Source organism: Bombyx mori, chromosome 4 (assembly GCF_030269925.1).
Source record: "Bombyx mori chromosome 4, ASM3026992v2".
In the NCBI taxonomy this organism is placed as follows: domain Eukaryota; kingdom Metazoa; phylum Arthropoda; class Insecta; order Lepidoptera; family Bombycidae; genus Bombyx; species Bombyx mori.
The window spans coordinates 9413230-9439743 of NC_085110.1; the positions used below are offsets into that span (position 1 = coordinate 9413230).

The following is a 26514-nucleotide window of genomic DNA, read 5'->3' on the forward strand; positions in this document are numbered from 1 at the left end:
TTTGGGAAATCTTAACAATATAATATTCAATATCCACTAAAACTTTGTTGTTTCGTTATTAATTTTGGGATATTATGACGGAAACAGTTAATTAGCTATGAACATTACATTATATTTATTAGTGCTGTTAAGTAACTAATTAATTAATTAATTAATTAAGTAACTTTATTATTGACGAGCATCTTTATGTTTTCACACCAATAATTTTGTATAATAGTATAAAAGTGCTCGACGTAATATGTGTTTTAACTGATTTCGCAGTAGCTATCGTAGAACAAAAATATTTGACACATGTCTGAATGGCATTGACTACATTTTCAAGCCATTATATACGCTTTCTAAAGATCAATTTTCGGACCGTCGCCGCGGCGCGTCTGTCTACCGAGCTTGATGGAAGATCTTCCCTTTGTCGATACTACCTAAACGATATGTTAATGTTGTAGATCCTTTTTTTTAATTTGTGCGATTTAAATAAAATAGGTTATACATATATTACTGAAAACTGCCCGCATTATACCTCAATTTTGTGTCTGTAGTAGGCTTTTTCTATTTACTAGTATTCTCGCCACGCCCCCGGAATTTGATCATAACCACTGACCTCAAGATTCAGATTCCTTTTAAATATTTTCGTTATTGATACACTGAAGAAAACATACTTTTCCAAAAAAAATATTGATAGCCTTGCTCGTCAACCGGTGCTACGCAAAAAAAGAAACAGAAAATTATTTGGTACAGAGAATGGTACTCAACTGATTGATCTCTGTCTATTTATATTCTACTAGCGACCCGCCCTCGCTTCGCTTCGGAAACATTAAAACACACATGAAACCAAAAAAATAAAATATATTTTTTTTTAAAAAAAGTAGCCTATGTTCATCAGGGACAATGTCGGCTTCTAATGGAAAAAGAATTTTTCAAATCGGTCCAGTAGTTTCGGAGCCTATTCGAAACAAACAAACAAACAAACAAATCTTTCCTCTTTATAATATTAGTATAGATATAGACTAGTGATTTCAATGATCCAAATTTAACAATAATTATTTATCCAATAGTTATAGATTTATTTCCCCTTTTGCATTTTTATTAACTTTTAAAGAAAACTGACTATTTCAATTATTTTATTCAGTACAAAGTTTTTATGTATCTATATGTAGTATATGTATTATTGTTCTATCGGCAGACTAGTTTACGGTCCTCCTTATGGTGAGTGGTCACCGTCGCTCAGACCTCGCTTGAAGAAGGATTTATCATAGCGTTTGGAACAAACCGTGGTGAGTAGTTCATCGCAGAGCCAAGCGGTAGATGGAAGAAAAGGTCTTTGCGATCTGTGTTGGGATCTGTACTGTGGTTGAACGCAGTGGTTCCAGATGGTATGAATAAACTCTGCTCCGGTGATGAGAAGTGGTAAAAAAAAAGAAGGAATCATCTCGAACAATTACTCACAGCATTCCCCTTAGAATATACCGCACAAAAAAACAGAGAATAGAAGTTCCACCGGAAACGCAGATTTTTAAAACAACAAAATCAGTTGATAATTTGTGGAGAAAATGGTAGTATTTATATTTCATAGATATAATTTACCACTTGCTAACTTATCACTTACTTTGGAAATAATTTGTTGAACAGACTTTTAATATATTATATACTATAATATAGTAAATACTTTTTTTTATGATAAGGGGAGATATCAAGTCATAACGCTCCTATCTTTGGTAACCTTTATTGTTACGCAGATATTTTTGATGAAAATTCATATCATATCATATTAATGCAAATTATGTCTATTAAAAGAATATAAAAGAACTACTAAAAGTCCCAAACTCACTATTATGAATGACTTAATTTTCACCACAGACGCACTCTTAAAATTACTATAGATTTGGTGAAATAACAATAATTACCATATTTAATGTGACGCGACGTGGTGACGCGTAAAATTCAGTGTTCTAGCAACGATGTCTTCGTATTCGAATTATTTATCGAAGAATGTCTGGTTAATCCGATTTGTTGTCAGGAGAGAAACGAAGCAGCCTTTCTTGCTTTATTCCCAATTCGTATTCTATTGGAGTAACATTCACCCTTAACTATTTTATGGCCCTTTTATTGGCTTGGCATGTGTACTTAGAACGTAATTGTTATCATTTTAAAAATGTCCGGTTAATTTGAAAACTTGCACGTGCATTAAAGATCGGTCGTATATTACAATGATTTTATTACTTGACTTAACTTGCCATATCCATAATATCATGTACAGGAGTAACCAGGATTAAAATGGATTGTTTAATACTACATTAATTACGAATTTGTAATCACTTTAATTTTAAGATCGAATAACAATGTACTTTCGACTTTTAACTAAAATCTCTGCCGTACCTTAACTTCGAGCTTTAACAATGAAGATGGACGTAGATGAGATAAAATAAAAAAAAAAATTTTTTAGATTAGTACCTATTTGTGTTTATGGAAAACCAATAATAATTATATATGAGCGCGCAACTGGCGCCATGCTGTTTTTTAAATAATGACGTCAGCGTTGCCCTCCATAGTGACAGTAATTAAAATTTACTTCTTCAGATAATTCCTTTTATTGAATTTCAAGCGTATAACAATAACAACAAAGAACTCCACCTTGTTGGGTTGCTCAAGATGTAGTAATAGTGTAGGTGAAATTGCAACTTGCAAATTATTTGGCAAAAATTGGACGTATTTTAATTCTTATTATTATATAGACATGAAATTTTATCTCAAGTGTAGCGAAATAAAAGTATTAGTAAAAATCAAATTTTCGTCCATCAATTTTTTAAACGCAAATTTGATATATTTTACACATATAACATTATCAATAGAAAAAGTCATGAAAAATAATAAATAACTAAATAAAGCAAAAAAAATATGTTGAGTACAACAGTAACAATAAACGGGTGTTGTTATGAAAATAAAAGAAAGTAGTGCAAAGCTTTTGTAAAATTAAAATGACCTTTTTAACTGTCTAATATTAATGTAAACGAAATTCGGATATCCATTTGCGTCCATCAAATATAACTGCAGTTATTATTTTTAATGAATGCTCATCTCATTTCACATTCTCTAGAGCCGAAGCGAACCAAATAATATCAAACGAAAGATATTAAAAAAACGTTCTTTAATCTCAACATGAACCAAAATCTTAATTTGAGATTGTTCAAATCCACGGACCAAATAAAACGCGCAAAGAAAAACAGCTTGAGAAGAAAGCAAATAATTTGATTCGGATTTCAAAAGTATCTTAACGATGTTTTCGTAAAACATGTTACAAAAATATGAATTTAAAAAAACTTCACTGATTTACTACGATAATTTCGGTGATAACATACTTTTTATGCTTTAAATTTATTTACTTAAATACACTTATAAAAAAAATCTGATTATATGTATATAATTAACTATATATTTCAATTAAACTAAAACATGATATGTAATTAAATTTAGGCCAGTCAGCGGCATAATTTTGTTCTTGTCGTTCGCTATTATCCAGAATGCGTTTTAATTCAAAAATATCAAATTACTCAGTGCTAGTTATTACCAACTTCCAACGGAATTATTTCCGGGTGGTCCACTATTATTATTATATTCCACACGAGTAGCCGTTAAAAGGCAGCGGATTCGGTTTAATTAAAATTCGGCACGTCTGCATGTACAGTGGACGATATGATTCTTATCTTATTCGTTATCGTTCTATGATTCTATATAGGTTTCGAAAATTGTTACGGTTCTGCGTTATCATCTAATTTGATGGTGGTATATTTTAACGATTTAATGTAATCGACAAATTATTAGTTTTTTATTTTTTATCTTTTACTAGCTGACCCGGCAGACTTCGCAGTGCCTCAATCGATAAATAAAAGACCTAAGCTTTTGTATAAAATAAGCTTAAAACAAATAAAAGTAATCCCTCTGACGGGGGACCATCAAAGGAAAAAATAAAATTGTTATTTTTATTTAATTCCTAGCATTTTCGTATTTATCAACCTTTAAAAACTTTTCTGGACTTCAACAAATAATTCAAGACCATAATTAGCCAAACCGATCCAGCGGTTCTCGAGTTTTAGCGAGACTAACGAACAGCAATTCATTTTTATATATACCTATATAGATTAGACTAGATGGATGGACGAGCGTACGACTCATCTTTTTTTTATTGCTTAGATGGGTCGATGAGCTCACGGCCCACCTGGTGTTAAGTGGTTACCGGATCCCATAGACAAAAAAGACGACGAAAATGCCACAACCCACCTCGAGACATGAGTTCTTAGGTCTCAATTTTTACAGTAGAACGGCTACCCCGCTCTTCAAATTTACCTAAAATATTTACCTTGAATAACGTGGAATAACGGGCATGTTGGCATCTCGTGCGGCTAGTCAATATTTCAAAGCAACTAAGATTTCGACTTTATATTTGAAGAAGAATCTACATCATTCATAAATTGATGTAGAAAAAAAAAATACAAAAAAAAAGATATCTGAGCAGCTTCCATTAGAGAAATCCATTAAAAAACACATTGACGGTCTGTCACATGCAAGTAAAAGACTATTATAATGTTCTGAGTTGGCGAAGCGCCGATTGACAAACAAACCCATTGTATCGCAGAACAAATGAACCATGTGTTTGGTCCTAAATGGATTTCTGCGGTACTCGGAATTTATCAAAAGCAGCTAAACGCCTTACATCAAGTTAATTACTATAGTTAAACCCTAAACGAATAAAAAAATTAAAGTTTATGCATTTTTGTGCTTAAACATAATAATTAACTCATTAACTTAATAATAAAAAACTTAAAATCGTAAATTACAACACTTAAACTATTCAAATGAAAGTGTAAAATCAATACAGTTATTTTATAGCTATAGGTTATATGTATAACGATTAGATTTGGTAGAAAATTAGAATATGACGACTGTGGGTAAGAGAAGTCCTGTTATCTTGAAAATGCGTTATTAATTAACATTTTACAAAATTTACTAAATGTATTGAATTGTCGAGACAGCTTGATTAATCAATCTTAAAAAACATATAATTTCATTTAATTAATTTCTTTTTAAGATATCAAATATGTGTCCTTATTTTGTTCACAACTTTTATTTACCACTAGAAACATAATCTCTACTTTAATTATAAAAATAATAATAAAAAGTTTCACTTAATTTATTTTAGTATCTTTGATATAAAGACAAGGAAATAAGTAAATTATGACATGCATTTTTTTCAGGTAATCTACTAGTGATCCTAGTAGTAACTTTATCGAGGCGTCTCCGTTCCATAACAAACTTCTTTCTGGCGAACCTTGCCGTGGCAGATTTATGTGTCGGAGTGTTCTGTGTTTTCCAAAATCTAACTATATATCTTATACCGAGGTGAGTGAATCGGAACATCAGGTAAACATGATACGATATTTAACTGGCCAATGTAATCTATATTTGTTTATGGCCAGGGCTATATTTGTTTCAACGTGTTAGAAGAGGTTGGATTTTGTTGAGTTTCAAATCAAGGGCATAATGTTTTGGCAAATCGAAATCAAAGAGCGACTCTTTTGATAAATAAACAGCCGCCCAAATGAATAGTTTCATTTCAATGAAAACATTTATTTGTAGGTTGAAGTATGAATATTGAAATGGCTAGTTGACATTAAGTTGTCAACGAGCCATTGTATTATCTATATATTAATACGTGAAGCAAAAACTTTGTATCCCTTTTTACGAAAATTGTGCGGATGGAGGAGTATGAAATTTTCCAAATTTCTAGAGAATATAGAGAAGAAGTGCACAATGCTAATATTTTAAATAATGCACAAAAGATACATAAAATCAATAAAGAAAACATTACACACACTACATACCATGTATTTGACGCATACTATTTATTGTCAAACTTTTGTTCTTGACGTCTGTTGTCAAATTGAAATTAAATATTGTTTGTTTTTGTTAATATTTTTTATAGTGTAGTCTTGGCGAAATTTGTGATTATAGAAGTATAAAATACAATCATAATAGTGTACAAACTTACAATTCCAATTAATTATAGTCGAATTTCGACTACTGCGGGACCTCTAGTATTTATTAACGCCGTGATCCATGTGATCATGTTAAAACGCGTACAGGGCTAATATATAATCTGTTAAATTTCAAGTGTCAGCAGCGTATTTAGTAAATTTTATATAGGTAAGCTTCGTTTTACGCGCTCCAACACAAAGCAAACAAACAAGGTCCAATGTCGAGCAGGCTTGTGTTTAATTAATCCGAAATGAACGTTCTGTTTGTGTTTGGATAATAGGACGGTCTTTACGAATTTTCCATCGATAACAAGACGTTTCCCGTTAGTAGTTACAAGCCAGTCAATATTATTTTACAATACTATAACAAATTAGCCAGAATATAACGAAGGTCCTTAAATTTCCAAAAAAACAACTATGTTTTATCTATCTGCCTTACACAGTATGACATAAGAATTTTTCATTTAAAAAGAATATTGATGTATTCTCGATATGGGTAATAAAATAAAAAGTAAAACGTGTTATATTCATGTTAGAAATCAGTATGAACACCAATTTAGATTCTGTTAGTTAACATTTTAGATACTGCTAGAACCCCTGTAAGCTTCGTTTCGATATTGGTAAAGTTTCTAGTATTTTTTTATTGCTTAGATGGTTGGACGAGCTCACGGCCCACCTGGTGTTAAGCGGCTACCGGAGCCCATAGACATCTACAACGTAAATGCCGCCAGCCACCTTGAGACATGAGTTGTTAGGTCTCACTATTAACAGTACAATGGCTGCCCCGCCCTTCAAACCGAAACGCATTACTACTTCACGGCAGAAATAGGCAGGGTACCTACCCGTGCGGACTCATAAGACGTCCTGCCACCAGTAATTACGCAAACTATAATTTTGCGGGTTTCATTTTCATTACATGATGTTATTCCTTCACCATGGAAGTCGATCGTGAACATTTCTTATGTACGTATTTTATTGGAAAAATTGGTACCTGCTGGTCGGATTCGAACACCGTTGCATCGCTACATACGAATGCACCGGACGTCTTATCCTTTAGGCTACGACGACTTCAAAATTTCATTAATTTGTCTTCATTTGTCTACATCCTCGTACATTAAAATTACGATACCCAGATAAAACCCGAGGAGCACTCAAAAGATATGAAAAATTATTATTGGAATGATGAATAGCTTATAAACTGAAACAGTGGATGTGGAACGTAAAAAGCCTTTTTTACAACAGACTTCGATAACTTTTTTCGATATCTTTTTATGTTAGAACAGTATTCATCGTAATTGATGCGTTTCAGTAATTTATAAAATTATCTACTTCATATTTCACACATAAATTTAACGATAAGTTGTTTTGAGAATGTCTTCAACTATATTTTGAATGTTATTAATGTATACAATACAAATGTATAATTTAAATTTTCTATTATTTTGTTACAGTTGGATATTTGGAGATTTTCTGTGTAAAATGTATCAGTTTGTTCACTCGTTGAGCTATACTGCGTCAATTTTTATATTGGTCGTGATATGCACGGAACGATACTTCGCAATAATACATCCAATTACTTGCAAGCAGATTCTGACATCGACGAGACTTAGGGTAAGTTTTGCTTTATTACGTAGGAACAGGGAACTAACTGTTCTACAATCGTGAAAGAGGTAGTTGCGTGGGTTGGAAATTGTTGAACATGATGTATTATGTAATATGTATCAGTCGCGATATGCACGGTTTTTTAATTATTTTTTTTTTTTTGAAGTGAAACTTCCTTATCGGCGTTGGAAAAAAATTTACCGTCACATTTTTCGGTTACGCGTCACATTTTTCCGTTACGCGCCATCTGTTTTGTATTCATGTCTATGATAATAAAATCCTTTTGTTTAAACTTTATCTAATTTAACTTTTTTGTATTCATGTCTATGATAATAAAATCCTTTTGTTTAAACTTTATCTAATTTAACTTTATTTAACCAATTTCTAGAAAGTTGCATGTAGATCATTTTTCGAAAAATAAGGCCATAAATAAGTTTCACTTCTTACGTGTGTACACTAGTACACGCACACATTTTTTTTTATTGCTCTTGTAGGCAGACGATCATACGGCCCACCGGATGGTGAGTGGTTACCGTCGCCCATGGACTTCAGCAATGCCAGGGGCAGAGCCAAGCCGCTGCCTACCGCTTAATACTCTCCACAAGCCTCGTTTGAAGAAGGACATGTCATAGCGCTCGGGAAACACCGTGGAGGGGAGCTCATTCCATAGCCGGATTTAGCCGGATATTTTATACGGTGATATGCACGGTACATGCACGTATTATGTATTGGTCGTGATATGCACGGAACGATACTTCGCAATAATACATCCAATTACTTGTAAGCAGATTCTGACATCAACGAGACTTAGGGTCAGTTGCTTTGTTACGTAGGAACAAGGTTCTGCAAACGCGAAAGAGGGTGTCGCGTAGGTTGGAAATTGTTTAACCTAATGTATTATGTAATAATAGTAATATAGTAATAATTGTACACTTGAATGAGATGCCTGTCATTCAGTTCACGTGTACGCAATTGATCTTTCCTGTTTTTACTGTACAATAAAAAAGATGAAAAATTCGCAACGCACTTGAAAGCGGAGACAGCTATATTTTGTTTTTTATGGGAATCATTTTGCAGAGGAAAATCTCTCCGTAATACTCCTAGTTACATGTTTTCATTATTTATTAGCTCGGGGTAAGATACGTATTTATATTTTAGTGTAATTTTAGTATTTTTTGAGTCACAGGGTCTTAGTCTAAATTTCAGATCTTAATAGTAAGTATATAAGTGTAATTATTTAAATATTATATAAGCCTTGCTCTAAGGATTGGTTGGCTTTGGGCTACATCTGGAAGTCCGATATTAAAGGTTCATAGATTCATATTTCTCAGTTTCTTGTCTAACGTCAAATCTAAATCCTTTGCGTCCAAAGTGTGCAGCTGTATATTGTATATTGCGAATCCTCACAGGTCACAATCCTACTTAATTCTACAGTCAAGAAATCATGCGAAGCAACGTAGAGCCGACAGATGTGCCAATGTCAATATAGAGGTTTAATCTTGCCTAGGTTGTTTATAGGTATTGGCGCCAAAGCGAAAGGTTCTAAAATAAGGATATAAACTGAAATGGAACTGAAAACGAGGATCCTGTTTTTTTTAACAATAATCCAAGAGGGAATCGTTCGACTCATACTTACTTCACAAATGTTTCGAGTAAAAGCTATTTTTCTGTCCCCTTTGGGTGTTATTGACCCTATATTTTACTGTCAAATGTCTCCAGTTATCTATTACCGAAACGGGGTTCACGAAACGCTAGACCAAAAATCTTTTGAAGCATTTTGTATCTTTAGGCCTTGAAATGAGTTAGCCAAATCTTTTTTTTTTATTGTTACAATTTTTACTAGGTAATAAATCTACATTCTCTTAAGCTAAAAGCTTTTAAAAGAAAAGCCAACAATTTCTCACTTGAATAGTAATAGGACAATAAAATATATTCGTATCCCTTCAGAATGAACAAAGCCCGTGATGTGTTGCTTTCTCAAAAATAACTAGAACATATTTCCAGTTGGTGATACTTGGTGTATGGATCACTAGCGCCGCGTATAGCGCCCCGAAATTCATATGGGTGGAAACGATAACAAACGATTTGGGCAACGGGCAAATGGAGACTATATGCATACCGCATCGCAGGAAATATAACTCTGAAATATTCGATATGGTGAACTTCGGGCTGCTCTACGTGACCCCGCTCTGTGTTATGACTGTAAGTATTAAAATATTAAATTATAAATACAATTGCCCACGCGTTCAGTATGAGATAAATAAATGAGAACTTATTTTAAATAAGATGTTAAAATTGCTTGTTTGCTATGATGTTGGATGTGATGTGATGTGATGTGATGTGACATATCGACGCTTTAAAGGCAAACGTAAAAAAAAAGCTTAAAAGCGACAATAACTGCTTTATACATAAATGATAGGCAATGACAATATTCGATGCGCAAAAAATAATAAAAATATAAAAATATTTCTAGGTCTATTAAAATCATTTCAATCCTACAGTCAGATTCATTAAAATAGAATTTTTTTCAGGTATTTCAACTTTAAATTACTCTACTGTAAAGTTCACGCATTGTCGCTTAGTCACGTTTGCCTTTCAAGCGTCGATATGTAATGAGATGTGATGTTTAAAATAATGTTTTGTTTGTTATAATTTCTCATCTCCCATGAAGCCCCAGTCTTAGTTAATTAGTAAAGCGGCTGCCCCAGCCTTTCACACCGAAACGCGTGACTAATTCCCGGCAGAAATAAACAAGATGGTGGTACTTAACTATGAGCTCCCATAATATTTATAAGTAAATATGTTGTTGTATCGCTGGGCTGATTTATATATACTAGAGGTCCCGCAGTAGTCGAAATTCGACTATAATTTTGAATTGTAAGTTTGTACACTATTATGATTGTATTTTATACTTCTATAATCACAAATTTCGCCAAGACTACACTATAAAAAATATCAACAAAGACAAAAAATATTTAATCTATTCTAAATTTGACAACAGACGTCAAGAACAAAAGTTTGACAATAAATAGTATGCATGCGTGTGTGCGTCAAATACATGGTATGTAGTGTGTGTAATGTTTTCTTTTTTGATTTAATGTATCTTTTATGCATTATTTAAAAAAAATATTAGCATTGTGCACTTCTTCTCTATATTCTCTATAAGTGTGGAAAATTTCATACTCCTCCGTCCGCGCAATTTTCGTAAAAAGGGATACAAAGTTTTTGCTTTACGTATTAATTTAAAGATTACACAATATAGCTAATCGCAGAACTTCAGACCAGAAATCACGGATACATAGATGCTTGTATCTTGAAAGATCTATCTATCATGGACAAACTAACGACCCACCTGGTGTTAAGTGGTAACTGGAGTCCATAGACATCTACAACGTAAATGCCGCCACCCACGTTGAGAAAAAGATCTAAGGTCTCAATTTCAACAGTACAACGGCTGCCCCACTCTTCAAAGCGAAACGCATTACTGCTTCATGGCAGAAATAGGCAGGGCGGTGGTACCTACCCGTGCTGACTCACAGCACGTCCTACCAACAGTAATGAATGTCAAGATGTTGATGATTTAGCAGTTTATTTTTATCAGTAGAAAAATATAATATTATTTATATAATATATTCAGTAAATCTCAACCTAGACGGCTCAATTTTCAGCACATTTTTCCATTACAATGAACTAATTTTTTTTGACGTAAGATGGCCACTACATTTCAGTCTATTTTCTGACGTAACGCAGTAATGAATTAATGTTTGGTGCGATCTTATGTCTCAAGGTCGACAGCGGTATTCACGTTGTGTGATGTCTATGGAATCCAATAACTACATTTACAATACCAAAAGAGCCAAGATTTTTATTAGTAATGCACACAGTGTACGACTTAACTTTGTAATAACGTACAAAAAATAACATATTTTTTTTATCATTCATTGACCACGATCTCAGAGCGTTCGTTTGCGCAATAAACGAATTCTTATGCAAACAACCGTGAATGAAGTGTACCACAATAAGTTCGCACGCTACCGAATGACCGTGGGTTGTCGCGAAACCTCCAGTTTAATTTTCCTTATACCTCGAATAGAACTTAAATTAATATTTTTATAATAAGGAACTTCATTCCTAGCCGGTGTCCCACGACACCACACATCTTTTTTTTATATTAAAACACTATAATCTATTTTTGTATTTTACATTAATTTGTAAGATTTTGCCTAATCACGGGAACATAAAGCTGTTTTGTAAGCGTTACCCAGAGGTATTAACTATGTACATAAACCTAATGTAAAATTGCAATAAAATTTTACGTAGAAGATATTAATAAAACAAATTCCATATTATGATGTTTAGATATTTACCTGTGCCGAGATCAGTTAATTTGCTTGTTTATTTCATGTTCATTCCTTATGCAAAAGACCATTATATTATTATAATGTCAAGATTTAGACTGGAATTCAGTGCACTAAAAATTTTCGCAGAAAACTGATGAACATCTTTCAAAACTCAAACTCAAGTAGATAGACCAATATTTATTGTGAATATTAATATAATAATATAAGTAATATAATGTATATAGATAATACTTAAGCACTCAATCTACAAAAAAAATAATTCCGAAATAAAAATTTTTTGAATGTTTACATTTAAAAAAAACAAGGCAATTATCATGATGCATAGCTTTATCGAAGCACCATTCCGACGCTAACTTCAGGTGTTTCCGAATCGGTTCAAGATCCAAATCGTTGTGTAAATTGACGTTACGACTATAGAACTTTTAAGTTGTTTATTATTATTTTTCTATTTGTTTTCCAACATTTAAGACTTAATAATACTTGGTAAAGCTTTGAATACTAATGATGCAATACAAGATACAGATTCTCTTAGTAATTTGGAATAAACATACAACGTCTATAATGTTCATCTCATCAGATTTTTCATAAAATATTCCTAGATCTTATACTTTTAAACGAGCAATTCTTGTATATACATATAATCTGAATCTCGGAAACGGCTCCAACGATTTTTATAAAATTTAGTATACAGGGGATTTCGGGGGCGATAAATCGATCTAGCTACGATTTATTTTCAGAAAATGTTGTTTTATTCGTGTTACCAATAATCAACGTTATTGATATTTTCCCGAGATAGATTGGCGAATAATAATACTATTTTTCATAATTTCAAATAACCGCTTTAAAGACACAATAACACTAAAGCTATTTCAGCAGATGGCGTTGTTAAGCCACTTATCATCGTCTATATTATAGTTAACATTTAAACGAGTACGGACGCAAATTAATCGCATTTGATTGAATATTACAATTATCCACAAGACAGATTACAAGCACGCACACACATATTACTAAATTTTACTTTTCAAACATTATAAAATACCTACATTAATTTAAATAAATTGTTATGTTCTATTTATGGAAAGAAATTGAGGAGAACTAATTGGTTTTACACAAGTAGGTCATAAGCTAAAAGCTTGGTATACGAACGATTTTCTTAATTGCGTACTTAAAGAGCTTCGATACGTAATACTTTACATTTTACCAAGTACACTCAATAATCTCTATATATAAAAATGAATTGCTGTTCGTTAGTCTCGCTAAAACTCGAGAACGGTTGGACTGATTTGGCTAATTTTGGTCTTGAATTATTTGTTAAAGTCCAGAGAAGGTTTAAAAGTTAGATAAATATGAAAATATTCGGAATTATATAAAAACAAACAATTTTGTTTTTCCTTTGATGTGTCCCCCGTCGGACGCATTCCTTTTGTTTCCTTTTCCTTTATGGTAGAAATAAGTGGGTGGTACAAACCTGTGCGGGCCACAAGAGGCCTAGCCACCAGAAATAAATGAACAATTCTTTCTTCCTAGTCGTACACTTTTGTCAGAGTGGTCGTGGTCATGCATCAGTCAGATCCTGCGACACCGATGCTCTCGCGATGCGACGCCATGTGGCACGGTGTTTCGCAGAGTGAGAGCAATAATTTATGTTGGAGTGAGTCACAGATTTTATGAGGTCGGTCCATCGTGTTGGAGATCGTCCGCGAGATCTTTTGTCCTCGACTTTCCCTTGCACCGCCAACCGCTCAATGGAGTCCTCATTACGAGTGATGTGCCCGAAGAACTTGAGGATTCGTAATTGGACTGTTGACGATAGTCTTTCCTTGATGTTGAGCTCTTTCAAGATCGAAACGTTGGTACGGTGCGCGGTCCACGGTCTCCAACACCACATTTCCAGTGCGAAATGAACGATAAAGAACAATGGAATAAATGGCATGAACCTGAATCGCACTAACGAAATTCAGAATAAGCTTTTCAAGCAGATGTTGAATCTTCAACGTTCGGATTACAGAGTAAATTTATCCCCTTTTTGCTTACCCTAAAATAGCATCATCTACGTGTTATTTCACTTTCTTTAATGCTTAATGATTGTTTTATACTATTTAAGTTAAAAAAAAATACTGATGAAAATGTAAAGTTAAAAGAGATTTTTTTTATTTGACCGTTTTTTTATTTGACTGTATCCAACGTAGGGCATCTCGGATTGTCGACGATCCTGAACTTGCCGATCGGCTAGATCCTTTGGCACTGCGTAGGGATCTATCTTCCCTATGCATACTTTACAGAATTTACAATGGGGAGTGTTCCGAGGAGTTGTTTAATTTAATAGAAGCCGCTGATTTCCGCAACCGATCGTCTCGCCGGAACTATCATCCGCACCATCTGGATGGTTGGCGTTCCACTACAATGCGTTTTAAAAACAGTTTTCTGCCACGCACAGTAAATCTCTGGAATTCGTTGCCATCAGCGGTCTTCCCCAACAACTGCGACATTGGGTTATTCAAGAAAAGAGCATATTCTTACCTGAAGGGTAGGCAACGAACTGGCGTCGCTGGTGACCGTGAGCGGCGGTGAATCACTTACCATCAGGTGATCCGTCTTGCTCGCTTGCCTCTTAGCTGTTATAAAAAAAAAGGTTTATCTCACTATCTACGGTTATGTGAATAGAAATGAACTTTACACTATACTGTTTACCATATGACTACAGCGTTTAATTACAGGTCGATCTATGGCTAATTTTAGAAAAGTAAATTTTATGACCGTTAATGTTATTAATAAATTTTGGCTTTATAGAATAAAACATAATAGGTTGGGGAAAAGTCGTTTCATACAACTTTCAAACATACAATAAAACATATAACAGAAATTTATGGGCGCAAAATTGAATTTATTAAATGAAAGTGGCGTTGTAATTACAAATCTCCTTTCGGTCTAACGCTGTCAAATTTAAGCAATCAAAATTTCGAAATTGTGCTATAAATATTATAGTCGAAATTGAATTTGACAAATACAAAACTTCGACATTCGTTGTAAATTTTTTAATTACTTTTTGATTGATTTCAAATAAAAAGCATACGCATTTACTATGGCGTCGTTTATTAATCTTATCGTTTGGACTGTTTGATTCATCATCATCGACAAACGAATCAAAAATCGAAAACAATATAGACCTCACATAACATTAAAAATTCTGATATGTTACGGCTATATTGATACAAAAAATATAAGATAACACCAACATCAAATATTTTTTTAGTCCCAAATATAATACAATGTCACTCCTCCAATAATTTAGTACAGCTTCTTGTTGAATTTAGAAAACGAAATAGATACAAATTAGAGAAAAATGAGTAAATATATGTTTTTATTGGGACTTTTTTTGAGATTTTTGCAAGTTTATGCATGAGCTATAAAAAAAATAGTAGCTATGACAAATAAGGGGAAGGAAATCGCTGTTCACTTATTAACTAAAAAATTTTTACTGGTGATAGGACCTCTTGTGAGTCCGCACGGGTAGGTACCACCACCCGGCCATGAAGCAGTAATGTATTTCGGTTTGAAGGATACGCTAGCCGTTGTAACTATACTAAGACCTTAGAACTTATATCCCAAGATGGATGGCGCATTTACGTTGTAGATGTCTATGGGCACCAGTAACCACTTAACACTGGGTGGGCACCCATCTAAGCAATAAAAAAATTTAAAAAGATCAAAATAGCACGCGAAAACATGTTGCCAAAGTTATGATCTCATCACATCGGTATACTAAGTATAGGTAACAATAATAAGTTAAAGGAAAAAAATACAATAAAGAAATAAACGAATCAATGGATCAGTTCATTCCTAAATTTTTTGGGTAATTGATTAAATGGTAATTGGTTATTTTATTTAAAAATAACAATCAATTATGTTACTTCAGTTTAATAAACATGTAGATGTACTGATAAATAGTAATCAAATAACAGTATTTAGCATACTAAGCTTTATGTTCGCGTGCTAAGTTGTATTGTATTTCAGATTCGTAGACATCAAAATTTGTGCCCTATTGATGAAATAGGTCACGGTTTATCTAATAAATTCAAGGGAAAGATTATTTTACTTGTTTATGTCAATTGATTTTCGAGTTATGTAAAAAGTATGTAACTACAAAAAGCATAATATGCATTTTTATTTTAAAAAACCTGTAGATTTTTTTATACCAAAATTGTTTAAAGAGCAGCGTTCGGAATTACAAGAGCGCGCACAAGTAGTCCACCACCAAGTACCACCGCCCTGCCTATTTCTACCATAAAGCAGTAATGCGTTTCGGTCTGTAGGGTGGGGCAACCGTTGTACTGTAAAAACTGGAACCTAATATTTCGAGGTGGATGGCGACATTTACTTTGTGGATGTCTATTGTTCCCGGTAATCACTTGATACCAGGTGGGCCATAAGCTCGTCCACCCATATAAGTAATAAAAAAATAACATAAAAAATTTAGAAAAATTGTTACCTGACTGCGGCACTAGAACACTGGCATTGTCGCACCGCTAGAAACGAGTATATTCACATATTAACGCGACTTAAAACATTACCTGTTCCAAGGAAAAATGGTGCTACCTCAATCTATTTAAATCAAGAATTTGTGGTCCGTGAACAGTAAAAGTGAGCCATAGCCATTTATCAAAATAAACCTTTTGTTTCCCCCAAAAATAAAACGATTTTCCCGTCTTTCCGCCCAAATCGTCGCAGAACCTTAACTTGCTTTTTGTTATTTATTTCGGTACTGTCTTGTCAATTCTTCCAGATAAATTCACACCTAAAAGATAGTCTGTCCTAGTTTGAAAGTCTAAATATTTTAATACTAGCCTTTTAAAATGTAAAGGTTTATACTATGGACTTTTTCTTTTCCACCTCTTTAAAGCCGTTTACTTTGACACACTATTTTAAGTTTTGGATGAATCGTGGGACTGATAATGCGGGAACACAATATACGATCCCACTTAAAAATTTACACGTTGAGCTTGCAGAGAAGCATAAATTATTTAATAATGTATAAAAGACAACAGTTTCTAAAAGCCATGCATGCCGTTTTACTACAGAAAATCTTTATCAAAAATCAGATTTATTAACTTTTACGTAACATATGTAGATTACATTTTTCCTTGATAGGTACTTCTTAAATCGACTGTCCCTACGTACAGTATCGAAACTAAAAATTTGCGTTTTTTTTTTATGACCCTAAGATATTTCTTTTTATGTATATTTTCACACAAAAAAGAGAAAATGCTATAAAATACATATTAAACCATTTTTTCAATGAGTATAATATCGATACTTAACAAATCATTCAGCGTAAAAAATCGAATGTTTAATTTCGGTACTATACGCGGATACAAGAAGCGTGCGAGCAGGACGAAACTACCGCTTTCGTTGCTATACGCGGTGCTCCGCGCACCCGCGCGTTCCGACGCAATTTTGAAGTAATGTGGTTCTAACATGGTTCTAACGGAAAACTGATAAGTATATTAACAGATTTATTAATTCCGAGTGCATGATGTTTATTTTTTCCTTGTTTTTTAATCTGATTTCCTTAACAATATTCTGTGATTAATTAAGTTTACCTCAAAAACAATGTTTTTTAAAGTAAATGTCATTTACCCGAAGTATACTATCGAAAGTCCCAAATTCGATTTTGTACGTCGATTAACATTTTTTTTTGAGTATCGAAAGTGACAGTTTCGATATTATTCGCTGATGTTTAATTTCCTTGTGTAATCGAATCTGGTACATTCATTATTATACGCGGGTATATTTGTCAATGAGCCTATCGAAAATACCACTTTCGATGATTTCATTCGGAATTATATTCTTTTTATTTTTATATTCGATATATCTACTATAGAATATTACTTTTCTTAAAATCAATTTCTATGTTTTATTAATTTATGTTATAACATATCAACAGAACTATATTTTTTACAAATCAATTTCTGTTTTATTAACTTATTTGATACATGGACACTATTATAGTTTCTCCTAATGTGGCCATACCTAGTGCCGCGTCACTTATAACAGAATCGAACTGAACTGAATGTGAGTCTTCACTTATAACCTTGTTGGAAGGTGACTCGTCATCTACAGTTAAAAAAAGAAAATCTACTTTTAAAGTTAACCCAAGCAAAAAAAGAAAAGGAGGAAAGGAAAAGGTGCAAAGACAACTGGATAGATGTTAAAAGAAAAATTGTAGTGAATACTGGTCAACAATATATTAACAGGAATGAAAAGGTACATAATAAAAAAGGAATGGGACCGATTTATAAAGCAACTTGTAAATTAAACTGCTGCGAACATTTTAATGAAACAACTCGTCAGAAAATTCATACAAGTTTTTGGCAATTGGCTGACCATGCTAAAAAATTGAATTTTATTAACAAATTTACCAAAAAGTTAAACAAGCGCCGTTTTACCACTGAAAGTACATCTAGAAGACAGTTTACCACTCAGTATTTCTTACCAGATCCAGTCGAACATCAAAACTATCCCAGCGAATATAGACGTGTTAGTCTTAAAACTTTTTTGAACACCTTGTCGATTACGGATCAATTCGTCCGTACTGCTCATCAAAAACTAAATCAGGAAGGTATCTCTTTACCAGATAACAGATGAAAGCAACCATATAGTTAAGATATATTCTAATATTATTCAAAGTGTATCTGATCATGTAGCCACTTTGCAACCAGTTGAATCCCATTACACCCGAAAAAATAGTAGCAAGCTTTATTTAGATAACAACTTATCAATGAGAAAAATGTTTTCTTTATATAATGGGTGGGACAATCTTCATCTCTATAATAACAAAGCGCAAACTTTACGCCAGTATACAGACATAATTAATGAAAACATGAATAGGATATATGTGACCAATGCCACAGTTTTTCTAACGAAAACTCTCCAACTGAAGAGCAAATTAGCGCCTATAACAAACATAATTAATTATTGAGACTAAAACTGTTGAGAGACTTTAAAAATAATGATAAAATTATTGCTCAAAAGTGGTCTGAAACAGTTCTGTTTCAGACCACTTTTAGAAAAACAGAAAAGTAAAGTAAGGTGCCAAGGAATTTCTCTTTTGGTCCGATAATTGCGCGGGCCAAATCCCGTAACCGAATAATATACTCTTTATATATTTATCTGGCAAAATAATATAAAATCGATATTACTCATCGCTTTTTAGAGCAAGGGCACACGCAGAACGAAGGAAATCTAAATGAACTGATACACATACACCCCAGATCAATGGTTTGCGTTAGTGCGTTTGTGTAAAACTAATAAAACCCCATATAATGTAGTGGAAACGACTCAAGATGACCTTTTTAATTTTAAAGCTATATTGGATGATCGCAAGTGGAAAAAAGATATTAGAAACGAAAATATGAAGTGGAATTTATTTTTATTAAAGAAATTAGTGTGCGTAAAGATGATCCAAATTGTTTATATTTTAAATACAACCTTAAAGTTAATCCTTCATGCTTAAACACCAAAATAGAAACAAGAAGTCATGGAAGAAGGCAAGTAATTAATATCGAATTAAATAAATTGTATAGTCAAACATTACCATTACCTGAAGCTAAATACATATAAGGATATAATTCATTTAAGTAACACTGGAGTCATACCCAAAGAATATTATAGTTATTATAAGAATTTGAAATATAGCAGGAACACATTTGAAGAAGACTGACGATTCAGACTAAATACAATATTACAGTACAGTTATCCTACAGTCTGTACTTACCTGAATCTGTTATGTTAACTGCTTTAGTTTAATTTTTAAGACGTCCCTTTTTAAAACTTCCCTTTATTCAGTATTTAAATTTTTTATGATTATTTATAGAAGAAATTATAAGAAATGTTTATTTTAATAAGAATACTAAATCATTATTAGTATTACTCTAAGAAATGCGAATGTTATTGGATTTTAAGTTAATTTAAAGCTTTTATTTTGTTTAGTTTTTACTTTGTAGAATTAAGTATGTTCATATTTTATTCAAAGAAGTTTGTTTTACTATATTTTATTTTTAACTAACTGAAGAATAAAAGTGTGTTTCATTTGATATCATTATATTAATTAAACGTAAATCTGTGATTGCAATATTAGTTATGAATTTTATTGATTTCATTTTATAAATTAAAATGAAATCAATTAAAACCTCAGTAAACTAAACTTGCCTTTGTTTTAATTAAAATCGTTTTACAGGCCAAGTATCGAAACGTATAAAATACTTTGACGTATTGTATCGAAAGTGACACTTCCGATAATTTCTTAATTTAAATGTACAACGTAAAATATCGAAAGAGTCACATTCGATAATTTTGATAAAACAGTTCCCAAGTAAATAATCGAAACGGGCCGTTTCGATTGTTCACGCTAATTGATTAACGTAGTAAAGTATCGAAACTAACATTTCCCAAAAACTATGAAGAATTTGGGATAAAATGACATATACATTTAACTGCCAGTCAAAGTTTACCATATATCTGAAATTATTTGCAGATAGGTCAATAAATGACAATTTGGTACACAAAATTAACTTCAAAGTGCTCTCCTGTAAAGTACCGTTTTTCAATTTCGATATTATACGTAGGGACAGTCGAAATATGTGTATACCTTTAAATACTAGGTACTGTGTACATATACTTTAAATTTTGATATTTTTATTAAAGAGCGCTTTCACCAAACAAAACCATATATGTATTTGCTTATGACTGGCCATGCGATAGGTTATATGTCTACTCTCATAAAAAAAAAACAGTTTAGTTAACAGTAAGCTTTGAATTAGTTATTATCCTTAATACAGTAAATACAGTTAAGGATAATAAGTAATTTGAATTTAATCTGAATTCTAAAGTCAGGTGGTAAAGAGGAGGTGAACGGATCATCTCGCACAATTTCTCAGAAATACTTATGAAACAAACGATACAAAACACAGAGAGAACCGAATATCTTTTACGGAGGTGAAAGTGCTTTGTACAGTATGTTATAAAGTATTCAAACGTGAAATAACGCGTCGCTTTGTTGAATCCAAGCGTGTTTTATATTAACTTTGCGTTATTCTTCAAATGATTCCGATTCATTCTTCAATCTCGTCGCAAGTACTTCAAATGCTTTTTAGTAATCACTTATTTCATTTTAAAAATGTCTGTTTATACTATGATTTTTTGTAGTATTCAATATCGGAATAGATATTAAAATAGACACCAGCAGTGTATACCACAAAAGCTATGAGACACCTATTTTATTCTATTTAATTATTAATATTATTATTACTGGTGGTAGGACTTCTTGTGAGTCCGCGCGGGTAGGTACCACCGCCCTGCTTATTTCTGCTGTGAAGCAGTAATGCGTTTCGGTTTGAAGGGTGGGGCAGCCGTTGTAACTATACTGAGATCTTAGAACTTATACTTATAACTTATCAAGGTGGGTGGCGCATTTACGTTGTAGATGTCCATGGGCTCCAGTAACCACTTAACACCAGGTGGGCTGTTAGCTCGTCTACCCATCTAAGCAATAAAAAAAATAAAAAAATCTATTTCTATTTTTATTCTACTGTAATGATAAATTTGACATTTTTAGCATTATATCACATTTAATTTACTTTTTAGAATAATTTTTCTTAAACAATAAAACAGTTTACGTAAAGATAAAATAATTCCCACATTTTTTTTATTCCATCATTCATTTCAAATGTCAAATTAAGCTCTACCACCTATTACAAAAAAAGTCATAGTCCTGAAGAGAGTCGGCAAAATATTAGAAACTCAAACGAACTTTTTAAGCATATATATCCGAAATAGCCAACTGCATATTCTTGAGTAGCAAAAATAGGTAAGTTTTTCATATTTTCATTACACTACATGAAATGAAAATTTAAAAAACTTCGGTATTTTTTTTAACAATATTTTGGTACTAAAGTCGGTAAATGACATAATAATATAGGTATAATGTTTGTAAAATACATCAACGTCGTCGTCATCGTCGAACAACAAGGAAGTTATGAAAGCATCCAAAAATTCTCTCATGAAATCTTTAGGGAATTAAATATTACTAAGGATACGGAATATTAAAGATTTGTGGCAGACTTCCAAAATGGTATAATACAAGTAATAACATGATATAAATTACAAACTTTAACGAACTTTCAATGGTTTATTCATAATAAGATATTCAATATTTCCAAGACTGTCATATTATGGTCTGAATTTTTACAAACAACAGTTTGTTGAAACCTTGTTAGCTAAAATGCCGTTATAGAAAGTAATATTGTCAGCCCGTAGAAAAAAAATACTTTTTGACAACTTTTAATCTCCGAGTAGCACATCCATGTGAAGATAAAAAAAAGTTTTTTCTTTTTTCTACAGACAAATGGATCAATTTGGACTCAAATCAATTTCTATGACTGATCGATTGGATCGAATTTTATTTTAAAAGATTTATCAAGTAATTGAAAACAAAATCAACAGATTAGTTAACTAAGATCGGTTTGTACCTTTAATAAGAGTTTAATAATAGATAGAGATAGAGATAAATAATAAGAAGAATGTAAAAATATCAACGCGAATGTAACTCTAGCTATCTAGCAAAACCTAATGCGATTGGCTTCGATCAATAATACTACGCGATTGGTCAAAAACCTTGTCCCTTATCACTGCTCTCGTTGCCAGAACAGAGTAGCTGTGTACTACCTTAGACAAAAATAATATGGTTCAAACACGAAACAAAACGCGTTTCCTTGGATTTCCCTTTTATTTTTGTTAACCATAGATTTTCCGGGTATAAATCATTCTACTGCAATCATGTTATTTATTTGATTCTAACATCTGTAGAGTGTTCTAATTTATGGCTAAAGCTCCTATATCTTGCAACCACTTCGCAAGCCGTGATTTAGTCTGCCTTTCTACGGAAAAGCGATATATTATTTATGCATGCCACGTTTTTCCTTTAGGTACTTTACACGCGGATTGCCGTGGGCTTGTGGCAGAGTTCACACACACTTCAGAGCCTCGGACGTGTTCAATGCTGCGCAACGGAATGTCCTCGACCTGAGAAACCTCGCACTGCTAATTACGAGCCGCAACGTACCTTTGTCGGTGCTACCGAGGACAAGGTCAGATTTAAAATACATTATTATGCTAATCACACAGACAGCATACACTGCAAATCAAATTTTCATTGAGTTAATTCAGTAGAGGTTTAAAGAGGGTACGTTGACACGCACGATTGTTATATAAGTTAAGGTTTATTTTATTTATTATTTATTTCACAGAAAACAAGACACAGTACAGAGTAATAGGAAAATTATGTACAAAGGTTTATTTCATTTTCAATATTATTTTCGTACAAAATGGTCCTATGTTCACTACTAACTGATAATGGTCACGTATCGTGAAAGTCTAGTCTAAATAAAATCGATAATAATACAGCTGTAGAAAGTAGCGTTGATAAATTCTTAGCTCTTGATGATGTTTTGATCATAAAGAGGGCTACTAAGCTACTACTTTATGCTAAAATCGAAACTGATAAAAACCTAATTTAGTCAGAACTTTTTGCCGGTCAAAAGATCATCCCGTACTTTATAATAAAATAAAAATCTATTAAGTTAAAGTTGATTTTACACTTTTACGAATTTTTATTTTTCTCACTGTCTCCCCGGTGTTATGTAGTTATCAAAACCTATTCACATAATCATACCTTGAATTGTGCCATCGTTTTTGAGAAATGAGGTCGAAGTCTTGGTTTTTGTTGCCCTTGTAGGCAGACAAGCATACGGCCTGATGGTACGTGGTTACCGTCGCTCGTGGACGGCAGCAATGCTAGTAATACGACAATTGCAGGGACACTCCTTGGAACTGCGGCGGCTCGACGCCGTGAAAAAATTGTATTATATAATGGCTGTCTCATCATTGAAACGGGAATCCAACTGCTTCACAATATATTGTACAATTACGGCCTACCACTAATTAAGCTTTGCGGGTTTCACTTGTTTTACATACTGGTATTATTCTTTTTTTTTTTTTTTTATTGATTAGCTGGGTGGACGAGCTCACTGCCCACCTGATGTTAAGTGTTTACTGGAGCCCATAGACATCTACGACGTATATGCGCCACCTACCTTGAGATAATATAAGTTCTAAGGTCTCAAATATAAGTAGCTACAACGGCAGCCCCCCCCCCCCCCTCCTCCCCCTTCAAACCGAAACGCATTACTGCTTCACGGTAGAATCAGGCAGTGTAGTGGTACCTACTCGTGCGGACTCACAAGAGGTCCTACCACCAATAATTACGCAAATTATAATTTTGGAGGATTGATTTTTATTACACGATGCTGTTCCTTCACCGTGGAAGTCAATTATGAACATTTTTTAAGTACGTATTTCATTAACAAAATTGGTACCCGCCTGGGATCCACACACCAGTGCATCGCAAGATACGAATGCACCGGACGTTTCACTCTTCGTGAACAAGACGTGAATAAAAGTGTTTACCTGCATGTGAAGTTTGTTTAAGCACTGGCACTAATTGTTTAAATTGTTTAAATTTAAAAAATCCGGGCGTCTTATGATTTAGACTTTAAAATTTTGATCCTTTCTAAAATGATTAAATATCATTACAATGTCAGTGAATCATAAATTGTTTCAGTAACCATTGTATCTTTAGTTTTTTTATAGTCTAAGTGAACATGGAGTATTTCTTGTCTATACTTCAGACAGTTATGAGATTTCATGGCCTACCATTTGTTACGAGATTGCTCAAGTCGTAAAAGCCACTGCCTATCTGAAGGCATTAGGCCGAACTCTCTGCAGATCGGAATTTTAGATTATGAAAATAAGTATATTCAGTATGTGGTATTTACATTTTCGCGACACTTTCTTCCAACAGTCCGCAACACGTTTACATTGAAATTGGATTCTGAAATAATAATCCAGACACACTCTGTTTTCTTATGTTAATATTAAGCTTATTACTAAAAGGTTTTGGTAAAATCAAAACGATGTTTCGCCGACAGCAACAGCTGTTCTTTATACTTTTTGTTAGATAAATTCAATCTCGTTGTGCGTTGTTAAAGCCTTATTTTCTCATTCCTTTAACGTAGACGCCGATCAAATACACAATCGGTTTGTAGGATAAAATAGCCGTCATTGTCATGAGATCGAGATTTCATTCGACATTCAAGTCAACAAAATGGCAAATATTTATGTTTAGCCTGACAAATAAAGCCTGTTTACCATGTACATTAAGGTTCTTTTCTGGAGAACGGCTATGCGTCCAGCATAAAAAATATCCAACGGAATTAATTTGTTATTACTCAATCTAATCTAATCTAATAACTTTTTATATTTTCTGTTCAAATAGAACGGAGTGTCGACAAAAGTAAAAGGTCCGCCAGCTAAAAATGTTCGCACTTACGAGCCTCGCGACTGTCACCACCTGAGCCACTTGTCTCGCAACGTGCTGCGCGCGCGTCGCGGTGTCGTGCGGATGCTCATCGTCGTCGTCCTAACGTTCGCCATCTGCAACTTACCATTCCACGCACGCAAGATGTGGCAGTACTGGTCCAGCGGCTACGAGGGATCGAGTGACTTCAGTACACTTTTGACGCCGTTAACGTTTCTCATTACGTATTTCAACTCGGGGATAAACCCTCTCCTGTACGCGTTCCTCTCTAAGAATTTTAGGAAAGGCATGAAGGAGTTACTATTCTGCAACTACCGCGACAAAAGGAAGAACGATCAGATTATAGTTTTGAATCCAGTAGGCGGTGGAGTCCTGCGACGCAGCTCGACCCGGTCTACCCGCGCTAACTGCAGCACGATTACGATGGCGGCCAACGGTGACTCGTGAGATTTAAGACGGCGGCGCTTTATTCATAGGATGGAGAATATTGACGTTTCCTGATTAACGGAAAGCACGGATGAAGTGACTGACAGCAGCGGTCTCTACACCGTGTCTACAATCTCGAAAATGGACCTATACGGCTAAACTCACGTACGTCGAACTCTCCTATCCGAATAAAAGTGCTCGTATGACTGTTCTCTCGACTCCTGACATTTGGTAAGTCTGATCGTGAACGATCTTGATTATGACGATCTCATGAGCTTAATTTTAATAAGTTTTAGTGTGTATTTTTATTATACGTGTACTTAGATTACACATGTACATCGAATCCAAATGCATGTCATATGAAGACTTTCACAAGTAATTGCGATACATATCTTGTACAAAATGAATAATGCTTTCAGTGGCTTGTAATGAAACAAAGTTATAATAGGACCCCGTACAAAACAAAAGAATAAATTTGTACGATATAGATACAAAAAAAATTTTAGGCATGTAATATCTTATGTAAGAGGTTTTGAATTGTATGTAGTGAGTACGTACCTGTTAAAAGTAATATCCATTTCTAGAATAATATCACTTTGCTTAGAAGACAAAGTAAAATAATTGTTACGACTCTTACAATAAGATATAAATTGTTGTATTTCGT

General features: G+C 33.4%; 1 protein-coding gene across 1 annotated transcript in view; it reads left to right on the forward strand.

Moving 5' to 3' along the window:
• Positions 1–26306, forward strand: part of NGR-A31 (neuropeptide receptor A31) — a 70137-nt gene extending 43831 nt beyond the window's left edge. Inside the window, 5 exon segments of the mRNA NM_001134275.2 lie at positions 5247–5391; positions 7478–7637; positions 9633–9830; positions 22975–23136; positions 25383–26306. Coding sequence (NP_001127747.1) covers positions 5247–5391; positions 7478–7637; positions 9633–9830; positions 22975–23136; positions 25383–25871 — 1154 coding nt within the window. The 3' untranslated portion in view covers positions 25872–26306.
• Positions 26307–26514: the final 208 nt, after the last annotated feature.